Here is a 22,242-nt window from a genome sequence, read left to right on the forward strand (position 1 = left end):
AAGAATATAGAACCATAGATCCGTATCACTTGGGTTCTGGTCTAGATCCTATTCTTTCTAGATCTTTTACTGTTACTTAACGTATTAAGTAACAGTAAGCATGTTAAGTTAAGCATGTTACTTAACTTCTCTGTTGCAAAGTTTCCTCATATATAAAATGCGAATGCCAATAATAGCACCAATCTCATAGAGTCCTTATTGAATGACTTTGTTTGAAAGCACATAGGATAGTGTCTGGTACTTAGTAATTTCTATATAACTTCTTATTAATTACCTCACTATTTTAAATGATGGCATCATATTTCACAGAATTGACAAGCAATTTATTTAACTATTCCACTACTGATGATGTTTGTCTTATCTTGAATTTGTTACTACTACAAATAATTTAATTGTGAACATCCTTGTCAATATATGCTTCAGAAATTTGCGTGAAGATTATTGTAGTATAGATTCATAGAAATTAAATGGCTAAATAATAGTGTATATTCTTTCAAAATTTTGATAGACATCATCAATTTTCCTTCAAAAAGTTGTGACAGATTATACTCTGAGTGATATAACAGGGTGCTCTCTAAATATTGGAATGCATTCTTATGAATCAAGACTGTTATCCATCTTCTGCTACAATACTTTTGGTGAAGAAGAATTTGGTATCTCACAGGGTACATTTTCCTATTCTTGGCCAGTTTGAATTGTTAGAAAGATGTTTACAAAAGCCCTGGGCCATTTTTCTCAAAATATGACTGCTCTGCATACAATTTTAAATCAGTTTAGTTCCATAAATATTTGTAGAATGCTTACTCTATGATGTGCAAGATTTTAGAGTAGTTTAAAATTAAGAAGACATGGTTCATGTTTTCAAAAACACCCTCAGCCTAATAGGGGAGATAGACATTTAAAAGATATTTTAATACATTATGAGCTATCTTATAATATAGAAAATGTAGAACTACAAAGGAAGAACATTAATTCTACAGTTGCGGGTTATAATAGGAATGTTTCACGGAAGAAATGATAACTTGTTTAGAATTCCATGGAATAATGGAAGTCTGTTAGGTCTAACAGGTGGGAAATTGTGTTCAAAGCCAAGAGAACAGAATGTGTAATTGTATGATAAAAGGCAGTGTCTAAATATCCTTCCATTATTAAATTAATGTCTTTCTTATATGAATAAGCCAACCATTTGCCATATCTGCATTATGAATTGCACATTGCCCCTGCAGGTTAAAAATGCCATGTTAGCAGGAGCCATAGGAATCATCCTGTACTCAGATCCGGCTGACTACTTTGCTCCTGAGGTACAGCCATATCCCAAAGGATGGAATCTTCCTGGAACTGCAGCCCAGAGAGGAAATGTGTTAAATTTGAATGGTGCTGGTGACCCACTCACTCCAGGCTATCCAGCAAAAGGTGAGGGATGAGCCTATCAGTCCACCAATTTTGCAAAAATACTCCTTGCCCTTTTAAAAGGAAGAAAAGCAAGCATGTTCAGAATAATATTAAACTAAAATTGAGTACACTTATATCGTTTTGGATTACTGTTGCTAGGAATTTTAAAACATTTGTTCTTGTATTATTTTAAATTTTCATGAGATGTCGGCATGGGGAGTAAACTCATATTCTCCTTCTTCCTTTATTAGAGTTCAGAGATACTGATCCTCATACCTAAAGTAATGTTCCTTTTAACAAATGACAATTTAGGTTCCCTGAATTACCGATGGATTGTATTCTTCTTAATACATACATTTCTCTTTTTTTTTTTCTTAAAACAAATGAGTTTTTGTGTTATTTAAAACACAAAATTTGAAGTTTTACATACGTGAAATGACCTCTACAATCAAAATAATGAACATACCTATTATCCCAGAAAAGCTTCTTCTCATCTGTTTATATTCCCACCCTCTCAACTCTTCCTTCCCACTTCATGCCAATCCCTAGGCAACCATTCCTCTTGCTTTCTGCTGTCAGCATGATTATTTTGAAATGTGTCCATGTTGGCATTTTTGTCAATAGTTTTTCTTTCTTTTGCTGAGTAGTATTCCCTTGAATGGCTATACCGCAGTTTACTCCTTTACTTGTAGATGGACATTTGGATTGCTTTCAGTGTGGGGGCTGTTACAGATAAAGGTGTCATGAACAGTTGTTGTACAAGACCTTGTATGTACGTGTTCTCTTATTTCTCTTTGGGAAATATTTGGAAGTGAAATGCCTGAATACTATGGTTAGTTGGATATTTAACTTTCACAGAAATTTTTAAATTGTTCTCTGAAGTTGTTTCATTTTATATTTCAACAGTAATGTATGAGCGTTCTATTTGCTATGTCCTCACCAATATTTAGTATGCCAGTCTTTTCAATTATACATTCTAACAGATGTGTACAACTTCCAGGTTACAACGCTTCTATTTTTCAAAACGTTGTGCCTAATTTTGGTCCTTTCCATGTGAGTTTTAGAACTAATTTACAATTTTCACCAAAAAGCCTCCTGGGAGTTTGATTGAGATTGAATGAAATATATAAATCAATCTGGGGAGAATTGGCAATATTTGGGAGAATTGAATTAACAATATTTACTTTTCTGATCCATAAATAAAATGTAACTTCGCAATCTTTAATTTCTTTCAGCAAAGTTTTATGATTTCACTGTATGAATCATGCATACCTTTTGTCAGATTTATCCACAAACATTTCATAGTTTTATGCTATTGTAGTCTCAATTCCAACTTTTCATTACTAGGAAATGAAAACATTATTCTATTTCTAGAAGAAATACATTGGTCTTGTATCCTGCAAACTTGTTAAACCCATCAATTCTGCTAGTTTTTGTAGCTTCTATCAGCATTTTTACATACATGATTATGTCATCTGCAAATGAAGATAATTTTATTTCTTGGTTTTCAATCTACATGCCGTTCCTTCCTCTCTCTCTCTCTCTCTCTCTCTTTCTCCCTTTCTCTCTTTCTTCTTTTTGCCTTATTGTACTGGCTAGAACCTCCAGGACATTTTTTTTCTTTCTTCTTTTTATATACATTTTATAGAGGTACTCCAGTACAATGTTGAATAGAAGTTGTTACAACAGACATACTCGCTTTTTACTTCTGTTCCAACAGGGAAAGTATCCACTCTTTCTCTGTTAAATATTATGCTAGCTCTAGGTTTTTTATAGATTCCTTTTGTCACACTGAAGAAATTTACTTCTATCCTAATATACTGGGTGTTTTTATTAGAAATGTATATTAGATTTTGCCAAATGTTTTTTTTCTATGCACATAGAGATGATCATATGTTATTATTTACTTTTGTTAAATTATATGATTGTTTTTAATGTTAATCCAACCCTGTCATCCTAAAATAAATCCAATTTGGTGACAATGTATTATCCTTTTACATACTATTGAATTTTTGATTTATTTTTCTTAAGAATGTTTCTGTCTATGGTCATAAGGGATGTTAAGCTGTAGATTTAGTTTTTTGTAATATCTTTATGTCATTTGGTATCAGAGAAATGCTGGCCTCTTAGAATGAGTTGGGAACCATTTCATCTTCACTTTTTTGCAAGAGCTTATAAAGAATGGGTTCAATGTTGTCTATAAATACTTGGTAGAATTCTCCAGGGACCTATCTGTGCCTGAAGTTTTTTATGGAGAACTGTTTTTCACTACAAGTTGAATTTCTTTTATATATAGTCTATTTATTCTCAAGTGAGTCTTGGTAGTTTGCATTTTTACAAAGATTTTTGTCCATTTCATCTAACTTGTTGAATTTATGAGCATAGAGTGGTTTATAATATTTTCTTACTATTCTTCTGTCTGCAGGTACTAGAGTGATATTCTCTCCTTTATTCCTGATGTTAGCAATTTAGTCATTTCTCCTTTTGTCCTGATCTGTCTTGTTGGAAGTTTATTAGTTTTATTGATCTCAGATAACCAGGTTGGGTTTCATTGATTATCTTTACTATTATTTTTGTTTCCTATTGCTTTTTAAAAATTTAAATAGAGATAGCTCTTGCTATGCTACCCTGGCCAGTCTCAAACTCCTTGACTCAAGCAATCCTCCTGACTTGGCCTCCCAAAGTGCTGGGATTACACACATGAGCCGTCAGGAACCCAGCCAGTTTCTATTTCTTAGATTTCTGCTGTGATATTTATCATGTCCTTTCTCCTGCTTATTCTGGCCTTTATTTGTTCTTTTTCTAGTTTCTGAAAGTGGAAACTGATGTCATTTGTCGGAAACTTAACTTTTTTTCTAAGATGGATTATTTAGTGCTATACCTCTCTCTATATGCACTACTTTAGCTTCATCCTACAGATTTTAATATATTGTGGTTTTACTTTATTTTAGAGACAAGATCCCACTCTGTCACCCTATCTATCACCCAGGCTGGAGTGCAGTGGTCCAACCACAGCTCACTGTAACCGCAAACTCCCAGGCTCAAGTGATTCTCCTGCCCAAGCCTCCCAAGTAGCTGGAACTATAGGCATGTACCACCATGCCCAGTTAATTTTTTAATGTTTACTTTTAGAGATGGGTCTTCTTGTGTTGCCTAGGCTGAGTGTTTTTATTTTTATTTGGTTCCAAATACTTTCTAATTTCCCTTTTCATTTCTACTTTGACCCATGGTTTATTTATAAATGTGTTATTTAATTTTAATATATTTGAGGACGTTCTAGGTATCTTTCTAATATTGATTTCTAATTTAATTCCACTGAGGTCACAGAACATACTGAGAATTTACTGAGACATGTTTTATGGCCCAGAATGTGGTCTATCTAATATATATTCTATTTGCACTTGAAAATAATGCATATTCTGCTTTTGGTTGGAGTATTCTGTAAATGTCAATTAGGTCAAATTAGTTAATAGTGTTATGAAAGTCTTATATACTTACTGATTTACTACCTAATTATAGTGTTAAAATTTTTGTTTCAGCAGTCAATTATTTCATGAAGCTACTTACCTAATAAAAATCTCATGATAGAACTATTATTTTACATATTTTATTATTTTTAAAATGTTTCATTTACATAAAATAAGGTGAATAAAAAATAAGGTGTTTCAGGCATGAAGGTAAATTTGGTCCCTTTAACTCTATCTTGGCTGAAAGCCACAGTTCCAATGAGGTTTTAGGGCTGGCGATAATTTTCAGTCTTCCTTGAATGATAATATATTACATTACTATTTGAATAAGATGTTTCTCATTTATTCCCAATATTGCATATGTTCTCTTGGGTTTTTTTCCAATTATTTATAGTTTCAGAATCTGGGACACAGTTTCTAAGCATCTTGTTAATAACGTTTCTCTGAGAAAGATTCAAAAGATTCTTGAGGAAATAAAATATTCTTGTAAAGGTCAAGAAAATTATGTGAAATGTCAAAACAAATTTGGAAAACTGTCATCTCTATAATTAACATTACCTTAAAATGTAAATGATTTATTAAGTAAGATGTATTAGGTAAAACAATTGTCTGACTTTGGGGGAAGTTTTATTATTTATTATTTATTTATTTATTTATTTATTTATTTATTTATTTATTTGAGACGGAGTCTTGCTCTGTCGCCAGGCTAGAGTGCAGTGGCCTGATCTTGGCTCATTGCAACCTCTGCCTCCTGGGTTCAAGCAATTCTCCTGCCTCAGCCTCCCAAGTAGCTGGGACTACAGGTGTGCACCACCACTCCTGGCTAATTTTTGTATTTTTAGTAGAGACAGGGTTTCACCATGTTGACCAAGATGGTCTCGATCTCTTGACCTCATGATCTGCCCACCTTGGCCTCCCAAAGTGCTGGGATTACAGGTGTGAGCCACCATGCCCGGCCGGGAACTTTTAATTTTGGCATAATTGCAAATCTGCAATGGTAATGCAAAAAATCCCTGTATATCTCTTGCTCAGATTTTTAAATTGTTTTCATTTTATGCATTTGATTTTTTAGAATACACTTTCAGACTTGATGTTGAAGAAGGAGTGGGAATCCCCAAAATACCTGTACATCCCATTGGATATAATGATGCAGAAATATTATTACGGTATAGTTTTCTTGTTGGATATGAGATTAAGATATTTTGCACTAGGTGTCTATTTTCTCATCAAAAACCAGTATGGCATTCTTATGTTAAACATAAAGTTTTATAACTAAATTACTCCTGAAATAGGTATAACAGAGTATACTATCTTTTCATTTCATAAAAGTAGTCATTTGGTGACTAAGAAATAAAAATAAAATATCTGTCTGTTTGCTGCAAATGAAATTCTCATACAAAACTATGTCCAAAGATAATTCTGATTTGAGATTTTTCAAGCAATTGAATTTTCATAGGTATTCATTAGATATTTATATTCAACGTGTATTATAAGAATATGACAATGCCCCCCACTTACTTGGAGGTATGACCTTGAACCAGTTGCTTAAACTTTCTCTGACTCAGTTTCTTTATTTGTAAGATGAAGCTAGTAACTGTTTCTCCTTCATAGTGTTATTATGAGATCATATGTGTAAAATACTTAGCACCATATTTAAAATATAGTAAACAATTATTGTATTCTATAACTGACATTTCTTTACATATCTCTCAACTGCCATTTTTAAATGCCTGTATGAGTATTACAACTTAATAATTGTTTGAGTGCCTACTATGTAATCAGCAGCTTCTTTACAAATTAATTTATTCTCCTTAATGGAGTCATTAATTTCCTATATTTAGGATTTCTTGGATTCAGTGAATCCCCACATAAATAATTAAGGTCAAAAATAAGGAGATGGGCTTCCCATTTGCCATCACTATTTTATTTTTTCTCTTTGCTCTTATCATTAACATATTACATATTTTACATATTGATTTTAGTATGGCTCTCTCACTAGAATATGAACCCCACAAAGCGGGGACTTTTTGACAGTACCTGGCACAAATGACAAATATTTGTGTTATATATGAATGAAATATTGTCATCAAACTTTATAATTTCTCCTTAGAAATAGTGATAGTCAGCCTTTTTCTGTCACTTTCATTTTATTTTGACAGCCACTTGGGAGGAATCGCTCCACCAGATGAGAGCTGGAAGGGAGCCCTCAATGTGAGTTATAGTATCGGACCTGGCTTTACAGGGAATAATTCTTCCAGGTAATTTTGCATTACTTTAACAGTCTGAAAAAGTTTTATATTTTTAATGGAAACATGTCAAGATAACTGTTCTGCCAGGGATAATTTGCTTATCTCTTTTTCATTACTAAACAGTTAACAATTTTACATTACTTAAGAAGTACTTACAAAATGAAATATTGGATTCTTTCACTAGTAATATCACAATATTAGTTTCATAGAATCTCAAAAATTACTACATTTGAATTCTAAGTTTTAACATTTCAAAGATTTTTCAAAATTCTCTCTTCACCTAATTTTTAAAATCGTTTTTCAAATGACTTTCAAAGTAATATACATGTGAAAAACTAGGTGAAGGTGCTGGGTGTGGTGGCTCACGCCTGTAATCCCAGCATTTGGGAGGCCGAGGCAGGCGGATCACCTGAGGTCGGGAGTTTGAGAACGGCCTGGCCAACATGAAGAAACCCCTTTTCTACTAAAAATACAAAAATCAGCCAGGCGTGGTTGTACATGCCTGTAATCCCAGCTACTTGGGAGGCTGAGGCAGGAGAATCGCTTGAACCCGGGAGGTGGAGTTTGCGGTGAGCCGAGATGCGCCATTGCACTTGAGCCTGGGCCACAAGACTGAAACTCCATCTCAAAAAAAAAAAAAAACCTAGGTGAACTTAAGGGAGAAGGAAAGATGAAGAGAGATGGGAGCCAACATTTATAGATCACTTACTGTGTGCGTTAAATGAGTTCAAATGGATAAATCACATAGCTACTATAAGGCTCAATAGAATTAATATTACAATTATTATTGTTATTAAAACATGATAACACTCTTCTAGAAGAGATGTGATCACAAATTGCGTGTTTATTGAGCTTAGTCTTACAGAAAGAGTAAAAGTTTACCACTGGGTCAAGGCAGGCAAGAAATGCCAATTAGAGAAATCAGCTTGTACAGTTGTTGAACAGCATGGCATGATCAGAACTTCAAGAAGTTTGATTTGCCTGAAATGTGATGGGAGAGAAAAATGTAATACTGATAAATCAGAGTGCATATAACTGTTTTTATTAAACCAAAAGTATTGAATCAGTCTTGTTTGCTAACAATTTACCCTTAACTATGTGAATTTGGATTCTCAGAATATTTTTTTAGTTTCTGTAAGATTTCTTTTATTCCAGAAATTTTAAAGTATTAGAAGTCCAATTTCCTTGTTTTAAAATAAGTTTATAAATGTTTGATTTATATGTGTTTATCTCTATAATTCAATCAGAACAGTGTTCTTTTAATTTAAGAGACTATTATCTTATTTGCTTATACCCTCCAGAGAAAGGAAAACATAACTTATTCAATGAAAGGTAAAGCCCTTTCTGATTTATAAGCAGAAACATATAGACAGAGAAAACATATAACTTCAGTTCTACACTTTTAGTAACAATTAAAGAGTAAACTCAAAAACATAAACATTCCTAGGTCTAGATATAAAATAGCCGTGCTCCTTCAGTGTGAGCACAGAATTCTCTATTGGTTAGAACTCAAAGTGGACAAATACACAAACAACAACAACAAAACTAAAAGCTAGATTCTCTCATGTCTCACCTCACAGAGATCTCGATAATCCATTAATCCATTTACAGATATCATCAAATGACAAGACATAAAGGCAAACTCCAAATCATTGCTGCCACCAATGAGGAATAACTTAATCTGCCCTGAGCAATGCGGAAACATAAAACACAACATCAGTAGAGAAAAAATAAAGCTAGGGATACAGAGTATCAGCAAAGTTAAATTTCTTCTGTTGCTTAGAATTTACATGTGAGAGCCAAAAGAAGATATGAAGAATTGATTTAAGCTGCCCATACCTGGTTCTGCAAAATGAATCCATTGTACCTCAAAGTGGAACCTCCAAAAATCTTCCACAGTGAGGAAAGGAACACAAACATTCACTAGACAGATTGTGCATTTCAATGGAATTGAATTATTTGCATTACTTTCATATTTCTACAAGTTAACTTCTTTCTCTACAGAGCTGTAAAATAGTCTAGTTAAGAACACTGACAGGTAAAGGTGACCATAATGAATGGATGAGCCAAAGTTTTTCCCAATTTTTCCTTACAGGATTATGTTCATTTATTTCACAAATATTTCTTGAGCATTTCCTATGCCCCAGGCACCATTCTGGGTTCTGGTGATTCTGCAGTGAACAAAGCAGGCAAAATATCTCCTCCCTGTGGAGACTCCATTCTGGAGTTCAGTTTATTTGAAACGTGATAAAGTAATAATGGGACAAATGTATATTCTTCTGGAGCTCAAAAATACTAAAAACGAGAAAGACATAGGTTTAAAGATGGAGATGTGCTTCTTTGAGAATCTTAGCAGATAGCCTATGTTTTTGTTTAGACTAATATCAATTTTTTTCATTCCTCATATGTTGCATTTTTCTTTACTTGATTTTTTTCTGTTAATGACACAATACCAATGAATTTAGGTTTCTTACTAATCATATATTTAAGGCCCATATTTTTAGAAACACATGCTAAACAATATTTCTTCTTTTCTGCTATTAATTTTCATCTGTCAGTAGCAAAAAGAAACCATTTACTTAATGCCTTAAAATGAAAAAAAAAATACCCATCGATTAGTTTTCCTCTGAGGTAATCTTAGTTGAATATTGTGAATGGATTAAATATGAGAAGCACAGTATACTTTTGGTGGGGGTGGGGGAAGCCAGAATTTGTTCTTAACAATATACAAGTTTCAGGGTCTTATTCGTTCTTCCATCACAAACTAGAAACAACTGCGGTCTCCCTACCCTTAGAATAAACTATGATTAATTTTGTTCTCTTGGGGAAAACTAGCATTTTCCCATGTCATCTTGGATTCATAAAATGTGTGTGACACTTTTTTTTTCTGTCTGGCTAAGCTTGATTGTATTTTCCCTTGTTTTCTAATTCAGTTGATTGTAACTCATGAATGAATATTTAAAAGCCTGACCCAAATCAGAATCAACAATCATGGCCTAGAAACATTTCATTATGTAGTTGTGCATTTTAGTAGGAGTTTCCCAAATTCTCATTTAACAACAGAATTTTTTATGTTTTTTATAGGTGGCACTAAGCCAGCTTTTAAACTTACTTATCATTTCCACAATCATGAAGAAAATTACTGAACCTAGGATTTAATATAAACAGATACATTCAAATAATATGCTTATACTTCTTTCTTTATTACATAATGGGCTGTCTTCTTTGTTTTCATAATTAACTGGGGTATATTTTTACATTTTAGAATAAATATTGAAGACATTTTGAATAATAGAATATTTTGAATTTTAAATAGATAACAATTTAGCTATGAGAAAATAACATAAAATAGACAGCTTTTAAAATTTGACTTCAAGGCACATACTTAGGTGCTTAGAAGTAAATTCGCATAATGTCTGTACCTTACTTGCAAATGCTTCAACAGTGTTAACAATTATTGAATTTAGGTAGTAGAGATATGAGAATTCATTATGCTATTGCACAGCTTTTTATAATAACGCACTATTATGAAGATAGTTTTTAATAACAAAACACTGTAAAAAAACATAATTTGCTATACTAATTTATTCCTTTTAAAATTCTAGGAAGGTTAGAATGCATGTTCATAACATCAATAAAATTACAAGGATTTACAATGTAATTGGAACTATCAGAGGATCTGTGGAACCTGGTGAGTCAGATAATTTTTTTAAAACATTTTGTTTCTACAAAAATTAAAGAGTAAGTAAAGATAAATTGTAGACAACAATTGATGTGGGTTTTTTTGGCTGATTTGAAACTGCTAAATTTTGAGGAAAACTGGTACAAGTCTAAAAGAAGATTTTACTTTATAGTGTTTCTTGTCTTCTATAGAGGAAACTCAAGCAAGATAATTTTTATTTTAAAAACATAAATCACAAATATTTATAATGTATTCAAAGTTGTAGATTTTTTGAACATAATATTTTCCAGACAGGTATGTTATTCTGGGAGGTCACCGGGACTCCTGGGTATTTGGAGCTATTGACCCAACCAGTGGGGTTGCTGTTTTGCAAGAAATTGCCCGGAGTTTTGGAAAACTGATGAGTAAAGGTAAACAACCTTTCTTTCCTAGATGATGACAAAAAGTGACTTGCTTAATTTTCTTTTATTTTTTAGGCAGTTGTACCTAACCACCTGTGTTAACAATACTTACAGGCTGGAGACCTAGAAGAACTATCATTTTTGCCAGCTGGGATGCAGAAGAATTTGGACTTCTGGGTTCCACAGAATGGGCTGAGGTAAATAAGACAAAGAAGGTTCTTATTATTTTTTTTTTTTGGTCAACAGGGAACAAATATGTATGTATCTCAGGATGATCAAAATACATTCCATTACCTAATATGGTTTTGATTTGGAGAATGACTCAAGAGAATTTAAGAAGTAGTTTGTTTTTACTTTCACATCACTTTGGCAATAACCTCTCATTACTAGGCTACAAACAAATGTATTGTGTCTGGTCAAAATATTTTAGTTGCCATTTGTATTTGTTTTATTAAAAAATACGTAAAATCACTAAGCTCAAAATAATCAAAATTAGCAAGATGTTTTTGATAAGAGAATTAACATACCTAAAAACTGATACAGATGCTTAGAGCTAATTTTCACGTTTTTGAAGTTTCTGTAGAGTTCTTCCATCTGACAAAATATAAGATGTTCTATTAAGATGGCCATATATTGACTATATTTTCACATTTACAGATTCCATATAAAATGGCAACCATAAGTATACTTTAGCATTTACAACAGATAGGTGCTTCATTGTTAAGTATAAAGTGATAATTCTGTGAATTGAATTACTTTAATAAATTGACCTGTTTTACAATTTCAGAGGTAGGTTTTTTTTTCTTCACATATGATTGATTGTCATTTGTCACTGACTCTTAATTATTTATATTTAAGTGTCTCTCCTAGGGCCCTTTACTTTCAACTTCTTCTTTTAGTCTCTCTGTCAAGTAATCTCTAAGTTCCTAAATGTAAAAGGTAAGCATATACATTTTTTTAACTTTTATTTTAAGTTCAGGGGTACAAGTGCAGGTATATTCCATAGGTAAACTGTGTCATGGGATTTTGCCATGCTGTTCAACAACTCTACAAGCTGATTTCTCTAGTTGGCATATCCTGCCTGCCTTGACCCAGTGGTAAACTTTTACTTTTTCTGTAAGACTAAGTTCAATAAACACACAATTTGTGATCACATCTCTTCTAGAAGAGTGTTATCATGTATTAATAGCAATAATAATTGCAATATTAATTCTATTGAGCTTTACAGTAGCTATGTGATTTGCCCATTTTAACTCATTTAACCCACACAGTAAGTGATCAATAAATGTTGGCTCCCTTTTCTCTTCATCTTTACTTCTCCCCTAACTTCACCTAGTTTTTCACATGTATATCATTTTGAAAGTTATTTGAAAAACTATTTTAAAAACTAGGTGAAGAGAGAATTTTGAAAAACCTGGTTTGAAATGTTAAACCTATGACTCAAATGTAGTAATTTTTGAGACTCTATGAAACTAATATTGTGATATTACTAGTGAAAGATTATTTCCTCACCCAGGTATGAAGCCCAGTACCCACTAGTTATTTTTCCTGACCCTCTCCCTTCTCCCTTCTCTCACCTTTGAAAGTCCGTAGTGTGTGTTGTTCCCCTCTATGTTTCCATGTGTTCTCATAATTTAACTCCCACTTATAAGGGAGAACATGATATTTATTTTTCTGTTTCAGCATGAGTTTGCCAAGGATAATGGTCTTCAACTCCATCCATGTCCCTGCAAAGGACATAGTCTCATTAGATTTTATGACTGTCTAGTATTCCAAGGTGTACATGTACCACATTTTCTTTATCAAGTCTGTCATTGATGGATATTTAGGTTGAATTCATGTCTTTGCTATTATGAATAGTGCTGCAATGAACATATGTGTGTATGTGTCTTTATATAGAATGACATATTCCTTTGGTTATATACCCAGTAATGGGATTGCTGGGTCCAGTGGTATTTCTAGGTAGGTGCACTACATAAGTATTTACCTGCCCTCCTCCATCTGCTATTTATCATTTATAAGTCCAGATTTTATAGAGCTGTTTTAAAATATGGTGTACCTGTCTTGCCCTTGTGTTCAGTTTTAAAAATGCTTTCCGGCCGGGAACGGTGGCTCACGCCTGTAACCTCAGCACTTTGGGAGGCCGAGGCGGGCGGATCACGAGGTCAAGAGATCCAGACCTTACTGGCTAACACGGTGAAACCCCGTCTCTACTAAAAATACAAAAAAAAAAAAAAAAAAAAAAATTAGCCAGGTGTGGTGGCGGGCGCCTGTAGTCCCAGCTACTCAGGAGGCTGAGGCAGGAGAATGGCGTCAACCCGGGAGGCGGAGCTTGCAGTGAGCTGAGATTGCGCCACTGCACTCCAGCCTGGGCAACAGAGCGAGACTCTGTCTCAAAAAAAAAAAAAAAAGGCTTTCCTCCTAACTTATTTTCTCTTACATTAGTTTAAAATACTATGATAGGAATAATATGAATCAAACAAATATAGAGGGAGTAAAAATCCCACTCACAGTTACTTGTCTGGTATCACTTATCCTTTGTTGATTACATTTACACTGCAAATTGTTATTTTTCACATTGGTATTATTAATATGCATTTTGAAACTGTAACATTAATTTGATGAATCAAATTTTATTAGTTCAGGTCATTATCTTTTTCCTCCTGCCCCTCTGGTGCCTCAGGTCATTTGCTTTTAGAAACATGTGATTTAGAAACATGTGATTTCTTGTGATACATATATAAATACACATAAACACATGCATCTGTTTTTTAAATTTTTCAGCAGCTGAACATAAAGAAATGTAATATATAAAATAATAAAAATGCTTTGCATTAATTTATAAACATGTGCATTAAAAGGCAATTTCAATACACTTTTCCAGTTTTGTGCCAGGTTTTTGATTATATTCAGTAGCATGCTGACCTTCTTTAAATACACGTGAGGAATCTTCTTCATTTTTGCTATAAATCTGTTATAATGGAAATTCTCATTTTATATTTCTCTGTAATGGAGTCAACTATCACCTGGCCTATGCAAGCCAGTGAAAAGAGGTAAAGTTTTTTTTGTGTGCCATAACCACACACAGCTTTAGATGTTTTTACTAAAACATATTTTATAAAGCTAACAAGCTAGAGAGAGAGGTGGAGGGCTCTCAGTATGTTCCTCTTTGTGTGTAAGTGCATTAGTCTTGCTTTATCTTTCTTGAATCTGTGTCTGTGTGTGTGTGGGAGAGAGAGTGAGAGAGCGAAAGAGAGTCTTGTTTTTGTCCTAATGTGTGCCTCCTCTCTTTCTAATTTTTTGTCTTTGTTTTTTGTTCACTTCTCCATATACATAGTAAATATAAACAAATGGAAATTTTCTATTTCTTACTTTTGGAATGATAAATTTACTTGGGTATCCCCTCTATAAATGGATCTCGGACTTCAATGTGTGCAAAAGTCAATTGCCAGTTATATCTATTAGAAAATACAGATTTCCAGCCCGGCGCGGTGGCTCATGCCTGTAATCTCAGCACTTTGGGAGGCTGAGGTGAGCAGATCACCTGAGGTCAGGAGTTCAAGACCAGCCTGGCCAACATGGTGAAATCTCGTCTCTCCTAAAAATACGAAAATTAGCCAGGCATCGTGGCACATGCCTGTAATCCCGGGTACTTGGGAGGCTGAGGCAGAAGAATTGTTTGAACCTGGGAGGTAGTGGTTGCAGTGAGCTGAGATCGTCCCACTGCATTCCAGCCTGGGCAACAGAGTGAGACTTTGTCTCAAACATAAAATAAAATAATAAAATACAGATTTCCAGGCCCCACTTTTAGCCTCACTGTGAGTTCTTATTCAGTAGATCTAGGGCAGGGCCCTAGAATATAGGAGCCACATCCCTGCATATTCTGATGCAGGGAATCAAGGAACCACACTTTGAAAATATTTTCTTTTTCCTTAGGGCTCTCTGCTATTTCTGTAAACAGTAGCTATTGCTTCAGAGTAACCTTAATTCTTATATTAATTGCATAATTGTTGTTAACCAACTGGTTTTCTGCATTTTCTCAGAAATTATGGTCACAGATGAATATAGCTATTTAATTCTGAAAGATACTTGTAAACCGCTATTTCACAAAATTAATTTGCTTATTTTGTTGACATTTTCACAACTGTAAGTAATGTGAATTAAGTAACAACTTTGCTTCAACTGTAGGAGAATGTCAAAATACTCCAGGAGAGAAGCATTGCTTATATCAACTCAGATTCATCTATAGAAGGTAAATTTTATTTCAATTTGAAGTAAAATTTTCAGAAAGGAAATTTTATTTCAAGTAACTTTTACTTATTGTTGAGTAGTTTACCATCTATTAAGCCTATAAATTCTAAATTATTAAGCACCTCAGATATCCCCTTCCTATGAGATGCCTCAGTAATACCTTTATTTTTCATTTTACCACAGAGAAAATAATTAGGATTCATATGAATTGATATCATTCATAACTAAGCTATTGCTTTTAATTTCTTTGATATATTTACTATTTGTTTATATTAAATTACTGCTTAAAACTCTAGTATTAACCACATATTTTCACAATGAAGATATTAATAGAATTTGGCTAAAACAGTTCAGAAGAAAGATTTTACAGAATATTCTGTCTAGAAATATTTCCTGTATTCGTTGTAACAAATTTGAAGTAAGTGTACTCACTCCTTTTGAACTACAAACTCCCTTTCAATCTGGCTCAGGATCCTCTGAGCCCAGGAGTGTAAGAGAGACCCTGACTCTCAAAGAAAGAAAGAAAGAAAGAAAGAAAGAAAGAAAGAAAGAAAAAAAAACTGATCTGGATTGTCTAGGCCAACAGGACATGATTTCTGATTAGCACTACTATGGAGACAGTATGATTCAGAAAATGAAGAGATTTGTGTCTCTAGGCTTTCACTGTATTGTGATTATTTCTAAATAAATGTCAGAGCATAATAATTACTGACATGGCTTTGTCTAATATCTTGATATATACTATTGCATAGAATGAAACAAGTAAAAAATTAATGCTACAGACTTACCACTTCCTTTGCCAAAGTGCCCCTAAGAAATGCTGCCATAAGGATGACCCTTATAATCACTGTGAGAGCTGCTGCCTTAGCAACCAAAGTCCACCAAGACCTTCTTCTATTCAAAATATATGGGGCAGCCTCTCTTGCTCCTGAAGAACTAGTTCCACCCTGTTTTATTCTTTGGGAATTAAATCTTTGATTTGAAGATCATTATATCTTGTTTAAAATTAGAAAATAAAGTTAGAATTAATCATAAACGGAATTTCACTTAGAAGTATGAAATAATACTCTGTGTCTTATTTATTTTTCAGGCAATTATACTCTCAGAGTTGACTGTACACCCCTTCTTTACCAATTAGTGTATAAACTGACAAAAGAGGTATATAAAGAGATGTGTCTTCATATGTTTTCTTTTGAATGGATAAATGAATAACATGTGTTCCCACCCAAATGAATGGTACTTATTTTTAAGCTGGTGAGAGAACATGATTGAATCATATAAACAAGTCAAAACAAAATCTTTAATATGCAATTTACCTATACGACATAAGATATTATCACCAGCTTCTTTGTTCTAGTAATAGTTCTTATTAGTAATTGTGTAAACAGTTGTAACATGTATTTATCTGGCAGAGGTATTTGATATAGCAGAAAGAAGACTGAGCTGGAATAGAAAAGCGTATGGTTCAAAAACTGTCTTAGCTACTCTTTCATTCATTCAACAAATATTCATTGAGTGGTCACTATATGTCAGGCTCTATAAAATGAATTATAGCAGCAATAGTGATAAAGGGACAAGGTCACTGAATTCTAACACTCTGTAATCTAGAGAGGACACAGACTGGTAAATGAGGAATTAGAGTTCACTGGAATATTTGATACTATATATGATGGAGAACAGTTATGGAATAGAGGATATTAAATCCTGGGGCTGGGGGAAGTTGAGGATCATAAGAGGAAGTTTGCAGAGTCACTGATGCTTCTGTCAAATGAAGGGATGTAGAAGTAAGGGAGAGGACATTCTAAGCAGAGGACACAGTATCTAAAAAAGATGTGGAAGTATAAAAGAATATATTTCCTGATCTGAAGGGAGCTCAGCATGACCCAGCCAAAGGCGTTGGTGGGAAAAATGGCAAGAAATGGGGTATAACCAATGGGCCAAGGAATTCAGAAATCTATTATGGAGAAATCATTAAAGAATTTCTAACAAGGTTGTTCATTGTTTTATGTCAGTGTAGTGAGTACATTAAGTAATTGCAAGTCTAAAGGCAAAAATGGAAATAATTCTGCAGGCTTGCTAATCTCCCAGTAATTTATAAATATTAAATGAGTTATAGATATTTTTAAAACTCTAAAATCTAAAGGACTCTGAATCTCTAAAACTTATATAATCTACTCATTTAATATCTGTGAACATCATTTAAATAGTTCCTTGCCAAAGAATTTACCTGTGGAAATGTTTGCTTCAAGGTCAGCCTTAGATAGCAATACGAAGTAGATATCATTTCTCTCTGGGTACTATTAATACTTCCTGCCTTAATCTTACCCCTCTCTTTTTACTGTTCATGTCTTTAAAAACTAGTTTTCCAAATGAAACTCCTCTCATTTTCCTCATCACAATGCTGTCACCATCTTGGGTAGCTGATGTCTTTGATCCTTTCATTGGAATGTTCCATAAAAGCATCTTATCTAAAAGCAAGTTGAAAAGAAAATCTTTACTGAGAGAACCCTTTTTGGAGCAGGAATTTATGATTTGTGCTGTCCTAGAGAGATGATCCCTGTCCTTGATGTCAGGAATGATAAGAATTTGGTAGTTGATAAGGGAGAAGTTGACGTCTATGCCCCTTTGTACAAAGATAAGTGCTTATCTATGGGCATACTAAGACCCAGTAGACAAAGAAGACTTGTTTTTACTCTCCTGTGAACTGATTATTACAATTTTATTAATCCCTAGTGCGTGTTAGCACAAATAGTCAAGCCATATTGGTGATGTGAGGATAGGGTAGGGATGAGAGACAAGGCTGAGCTTGGAGGGAAGGGCAGCTGCTTGATGGAGCAAGAAATGGGGCAAAGTGCTGCTAAATAAGAGGAGGGCTATCAATTCTGACAGTGCATATAGCTGAGGTAAGACTGATCTAGCCGCGTGTGGTGGCACATGCCTATAGTTCCAACTGAGGCAGTAGGATCACCTGAGCCCAGGAGTGTAAGCCATAGAGAGACCCTGACTCAAAAAAAAAAAAAAAAAAGGAAGAAAGGAAAGAAGAAGAAAGAAAGGGCGGGGGGAGAGAGAGAACGGAAGAGAGAAAGAAAGAAAGGAAGGAAGGAAGGAAGGAAGGAAGGAAGGAAAGAAAGAAAGAAAGAGAAAGAAAGAAAGAAAAGAAAGAAAGAAAGAAAGAAAGAAAGAAAGAAAGAAGAAAGAAAGAAAGAAAGGGGGGAGAGAGAACGGAAGAGAGAAAGAAAGAAGGAAGGAAGGAAGGAAGGAAGGAAGGAAGGAAGGAAAGAAGGAAAGAAGGAAGGAAGGAAAGAAAGAAAAAGAAAGAAAAAAAGAAAGAAAGAAAGAAAGAGAAAGAAAGAAAGAAAAAGAAAGAAAGAAAGAAAGAAAGAAAGAAAGAAAGAAAGAAAGAAAGAAAGAAAGAAAGAAAGAAAGACAGACAGACAGACCCGGATTGTCTAGGCCAATGGGACATGATTTCTGATTAGCACTACTATGGAGACAGTATGATTCAGAAAATGAAGACGATTTTACTGGGAATTCAATTCAAGCAGGATCTAGGAACCGGAACAGAATTTCTCTCAACCATTGCAAATTGGCAGGAGCAGAGTAGAGAGCAGAACCCAGTTAGCTGGCTAGAAATGAGCAGAACATCTCTGCAGCTGCCTCATGTTGGTGGGGAAGGGTGTGGAGTGCCAAGACTATTTCTAAGCTGTGGACCCTCTATGCAGTGATAAAGTATCATCTCATTCATGCTAAGCTAAGGGCAAGTGACCACTTCCCAGCCCTACCATTACTCTATGGAAGGGGGCGGATTCACCATTGTTACCTTCTACTTGAACACTGATGAGGGCTTGTGTTATCAGTAAACACAACACATTCGTGCCTCTAAATAAGTGGGATGAGATTGAAACAGGGAAATTGTTCAAAAACATGTGCCAATAGCCAACATCTTTATTAAATCCTCCTAAATTTAATTGCCATTTTCTCAGAAAGGCCTTACCTGGAGATGTATCTATCTCTCATCCCCACATCTCTTTATAGCACTTCGATATTTTCTTTTGAACTGCTTATTATAATTTTATATTACAAAATTTGTTTGGTGTGTGTATCCCCAATTAGATTTCATTGTGAGGTCCCAGAGGGTAGAGACTATGTCTCCATTTCCGCATCTCTACTGAGGTCAGTGCTTGGTAAATATCCATAAAAACATTTTTAAGAATAGTGAAACAGAAGTTAGAATAACCAACTCTATCTAAAGGCCAGAGAAAATATCAGATGTTTATGTTCAGAAAGTTACCATTATCCCCATTTTCACAGGTGAGAAGACTAAGGTTCAAAGAGGGGAAGCAATATACCAAGTTATAATGCTTTCACAGTTACTTAAGTAGGGTCTGCCTTGGGTCTATTTTTGAGCAAATCAGGGTTATAAACAAACAAGCAAACAAAATATAGTCAATATGTGTAGTAGTCTAGATATAAAATAGATGAATTTGACTCCACAGTCCACAGTCCACAATGTTTTCACCACATGGCTCTGCTCTTCTTAGAGTGTCAAAAGACAAGGCAAGTATAAATTTGTAAATGTACATTTAATGAAAGGAATAAAAATATGACACTTGTGACATCATGTTGGTGCTCAACATGATGAGCACCACACACACACACACACACACACACACACACACACACACACACAGAGGAGCTCTTAAAATTCCTAAGTAGAAATCTGAGGTTATATAGAGTTTTTTTTTTTTTAATCCATAAAATTTTAACTTTGTTTAAACATAATAAGACTGTCTAAAAGAAGAGTCCTGGCACTAACCCCTGCTGCCCTACAAAACCAAGACTTACAGGTTAAGAAGCTGAGCTTGAAATTATGTCACCTCTATTGTTCTGAGACCTCTTTGTAGGTCTTCTTAGGCAAAAATAATTTACAAAAGCAAATGTTATATCTGAAGTTTTCTCCAGTGTCTTCCCACTAAAAGAAATCTAAGCTGCCAGACATTAAAATGGCGTTTGCAAAAATTTTAAGTTCTATTTAAAAGTTTACCAAAGTAAGTAGGCAATTACACCTTAGGGATATGGCAAAATTACCAACACAGGTAGGCATCATGAATAAAAAATAATTTGGGCCAGATTTATTTCTTGCCATTTGCAAAAAGATAATTTTTCTATAAATAAACATATATACATGTGTACATATATGTACATACATATATGTACATACGTCATTAAAAGTAGAAGTTGATGACAAATAATATATAGTTTTATTTTGGCATAAATGTAGTTGCTTCTACCCCTAATTTCCAGTATTTGATTTCTCTTTCTAGATCCCCAGCCCTGATGATGGGTTTGAGAGTAAATCACTGTATGAAAGCTGGTTGGAAAAAGATCCTTCACCTGAAAGTAAAAATTTGCCTAGGTAAGTTACCGGTGTGCACCTTTTCTACTGTAGGATAAATTATAAATTCCGCTCTGCCTCTTGTTTCTCCAAACATGAAATTCTCAAGTGTTTCATCAATAATTTGAATCAGAAAGGATACTAAAGAATTCCTGGCTGAGCACGGTAGCTCATGCCTGTAATCCTAGCACTTTGGGAGGCCAAGTCTAGTGGATCACCTGAGGTCAGGTATTTGAGACCAGCCTGGCCAACATGGCAAAACCCTGTCTCTACTAAAAATACAAAATTAGCCGGGTGTGGTAGCAGGCGCTTGTAATCCCAGTCACTCAGAAGGCTGAGGCAGGAAAATTGCTTGAATCCGGGAGGAAGAGGTTGCAGTGAGCCAAGATCGTGCCATTGCATTCCAACCTGGGCAACAAGAATGAAACTCCATCTCAAAAAAAAAAAAAAAAATTTTCTGTCTAGTTTTGTTTTGCTGATTAGCCAGCACGTGAAATCTTTCAGCCTGTATTAGAGCACAAATAGACCTAGTTTTGCAAATTTTTAGTTGAAATAGTTTCACTACATTATTAGCCATTAGTTAGCATTCTTGCATAAAATTTCATTTAGTTATGTATTAGGTGTATTAATATATAACTTCAGATGATAATGATGAAATAAAAGACAAATGCTAGATTATTTGCTTGTACATTTATTAAGGAGCATTATCAATAAACACCAAATTGTGTCTTTACCTGTGATTTAGAATTTATATGAATATTATTTTATTTTGTACGTCTTCTCATTCATGCTACAGCAGCTTTCTTAAATTTATTTTATATCTATTTGTTTTTATTTTCTTTTTTCTAAACATTATGTAATAAAAAGTATATATTTGTTTTCTACTGCAATGCCATTTCTAATACAGACTGAGCATTCCTAACTCAAAAATATGAAATCTTAAGTGCTCCAAAATCCAAAACTTTTTTAGCACCAACATGATGTCCCAAGTGGAGAATTCCACACATTATAGTACTTAACACAAACTTTGTTTCATGCACAAAATTACTTAAAATATTATGTAAAATTAAGTTCAGCCTATGTATATAAGATATATATGAAATATAAATGAATTTTCTGTTTAGACTTGGGCCCCAACCCCAAGATATCTCATTGTATATATGTAAATATTCATAGTCTGGAAAAAATCTTAAGTCCAAAATACTTCTGGTCCTAAGCATTCCATGTGGGATACTCAACATGTACAAGCAAATAATAGTAACAGTTTATAGCTTTATTCCTCATTTCAAATTGGTCTTGTGAAAGTTTGAATGTGGGTCCATTATAAAAGTTTTACATGCCAATTCAATAACAATAGTAAAATACAAAAATGATTTTTAAAATATTGAAGAGGTCAGTCTCAAAA

At 34.0% G+C, this 22,242-nt stretch overlaps 1 protein-coding gene and 1 long non-coding RNA gene across 14 annotated transcripts in view; one reads left to right on the plus strand and one right to left on the minus strand.

Moving 5' to 3' along the window:
* Positions 1 to 22,242, plus strand: part of NAALAD2 (N-acetylated alpha-linked acidic dipeptidase 2) — a 55,593-nt gene that overhangs the window by 15,973 nt on the left and 17,378 nt on the right. For 6 of the 13 annotated variants that reach the window (XR_012422774.1, XR_012422775.1, XR_012422776.1 and 3 more), the window contains exons 6-14: positions 1,227 to 1,413; positions 5,932 to 6,025; positions 7,019 to 7,117; positions 10,714 to 10,799; positions 11,081 to 11,200; positions 11,306 to 11,388; positions 15,380 to 15,443; positions 16,533 to 16,600; positions 20,767 to 20,858. Coding sequence is in view for 3 of the 13 variants with exons in the window: in XM_065528845.2 (XP_065384917.1) it covers positions 1,227 to 1,413; positions 5,932 to 6,025; positions 7,019 to 7,117; positions 10,714 to 10,799; positions 11,081 to 11,200; positions 11,306 to 11,388; positions 15,380 to 15,443; positions 16,533 to 16,600; positions 20,767 to 20,858 (893 nt within the window). In the remaining 10 variants the exon portion in view is untranslated. Of the gene's footprint in view, positions 1 to 1,226; positions 1,414 to 5,931; positions 6,026 to 7,018; positions 7,118 to 10,713; positions 10,800 to 11,080; positions 11,201 to 11,305; positions 14,245 to 15,379; positions 15,444 to 16,532; positions 16,601 to 20,766; positions 20,859 to 22,242 lie in introns of those variants that run through there. The other 7 variants (XR_012422779.1, XR_012422780.1, XR_012422781.1 and 4 more) reach the window with 5 other exon arrangements.
* LOC141408403 (uncharacterized) lies at positions 7,935 to 8,786 on the minus strand. Its single transcript, XR_012422786.1, has 2 exons — positions 8,682 to 8,786; positions 7,935 to 8,089 (listed from the first exon to the last, which is right to left on the minus strand). It is a non-coding gene; the product is annotated as an uncharacterized lncRNA (long non-coding RNA).

This window comes from Macaca fascicularis, chromosome 14 (genome assembly GCF_037993035.2).
Source record: "Macaca fascicularis isolate 582-1 chromosome 14, T2T-MFA8v1.1".
Taxonomy (NCBI): domain Eukaryota; kingdom Metazoa; phylum Chordata; class Mammalia; order Primates; family Cercopithecidae; genus Macaca; species Macaca fascicularis.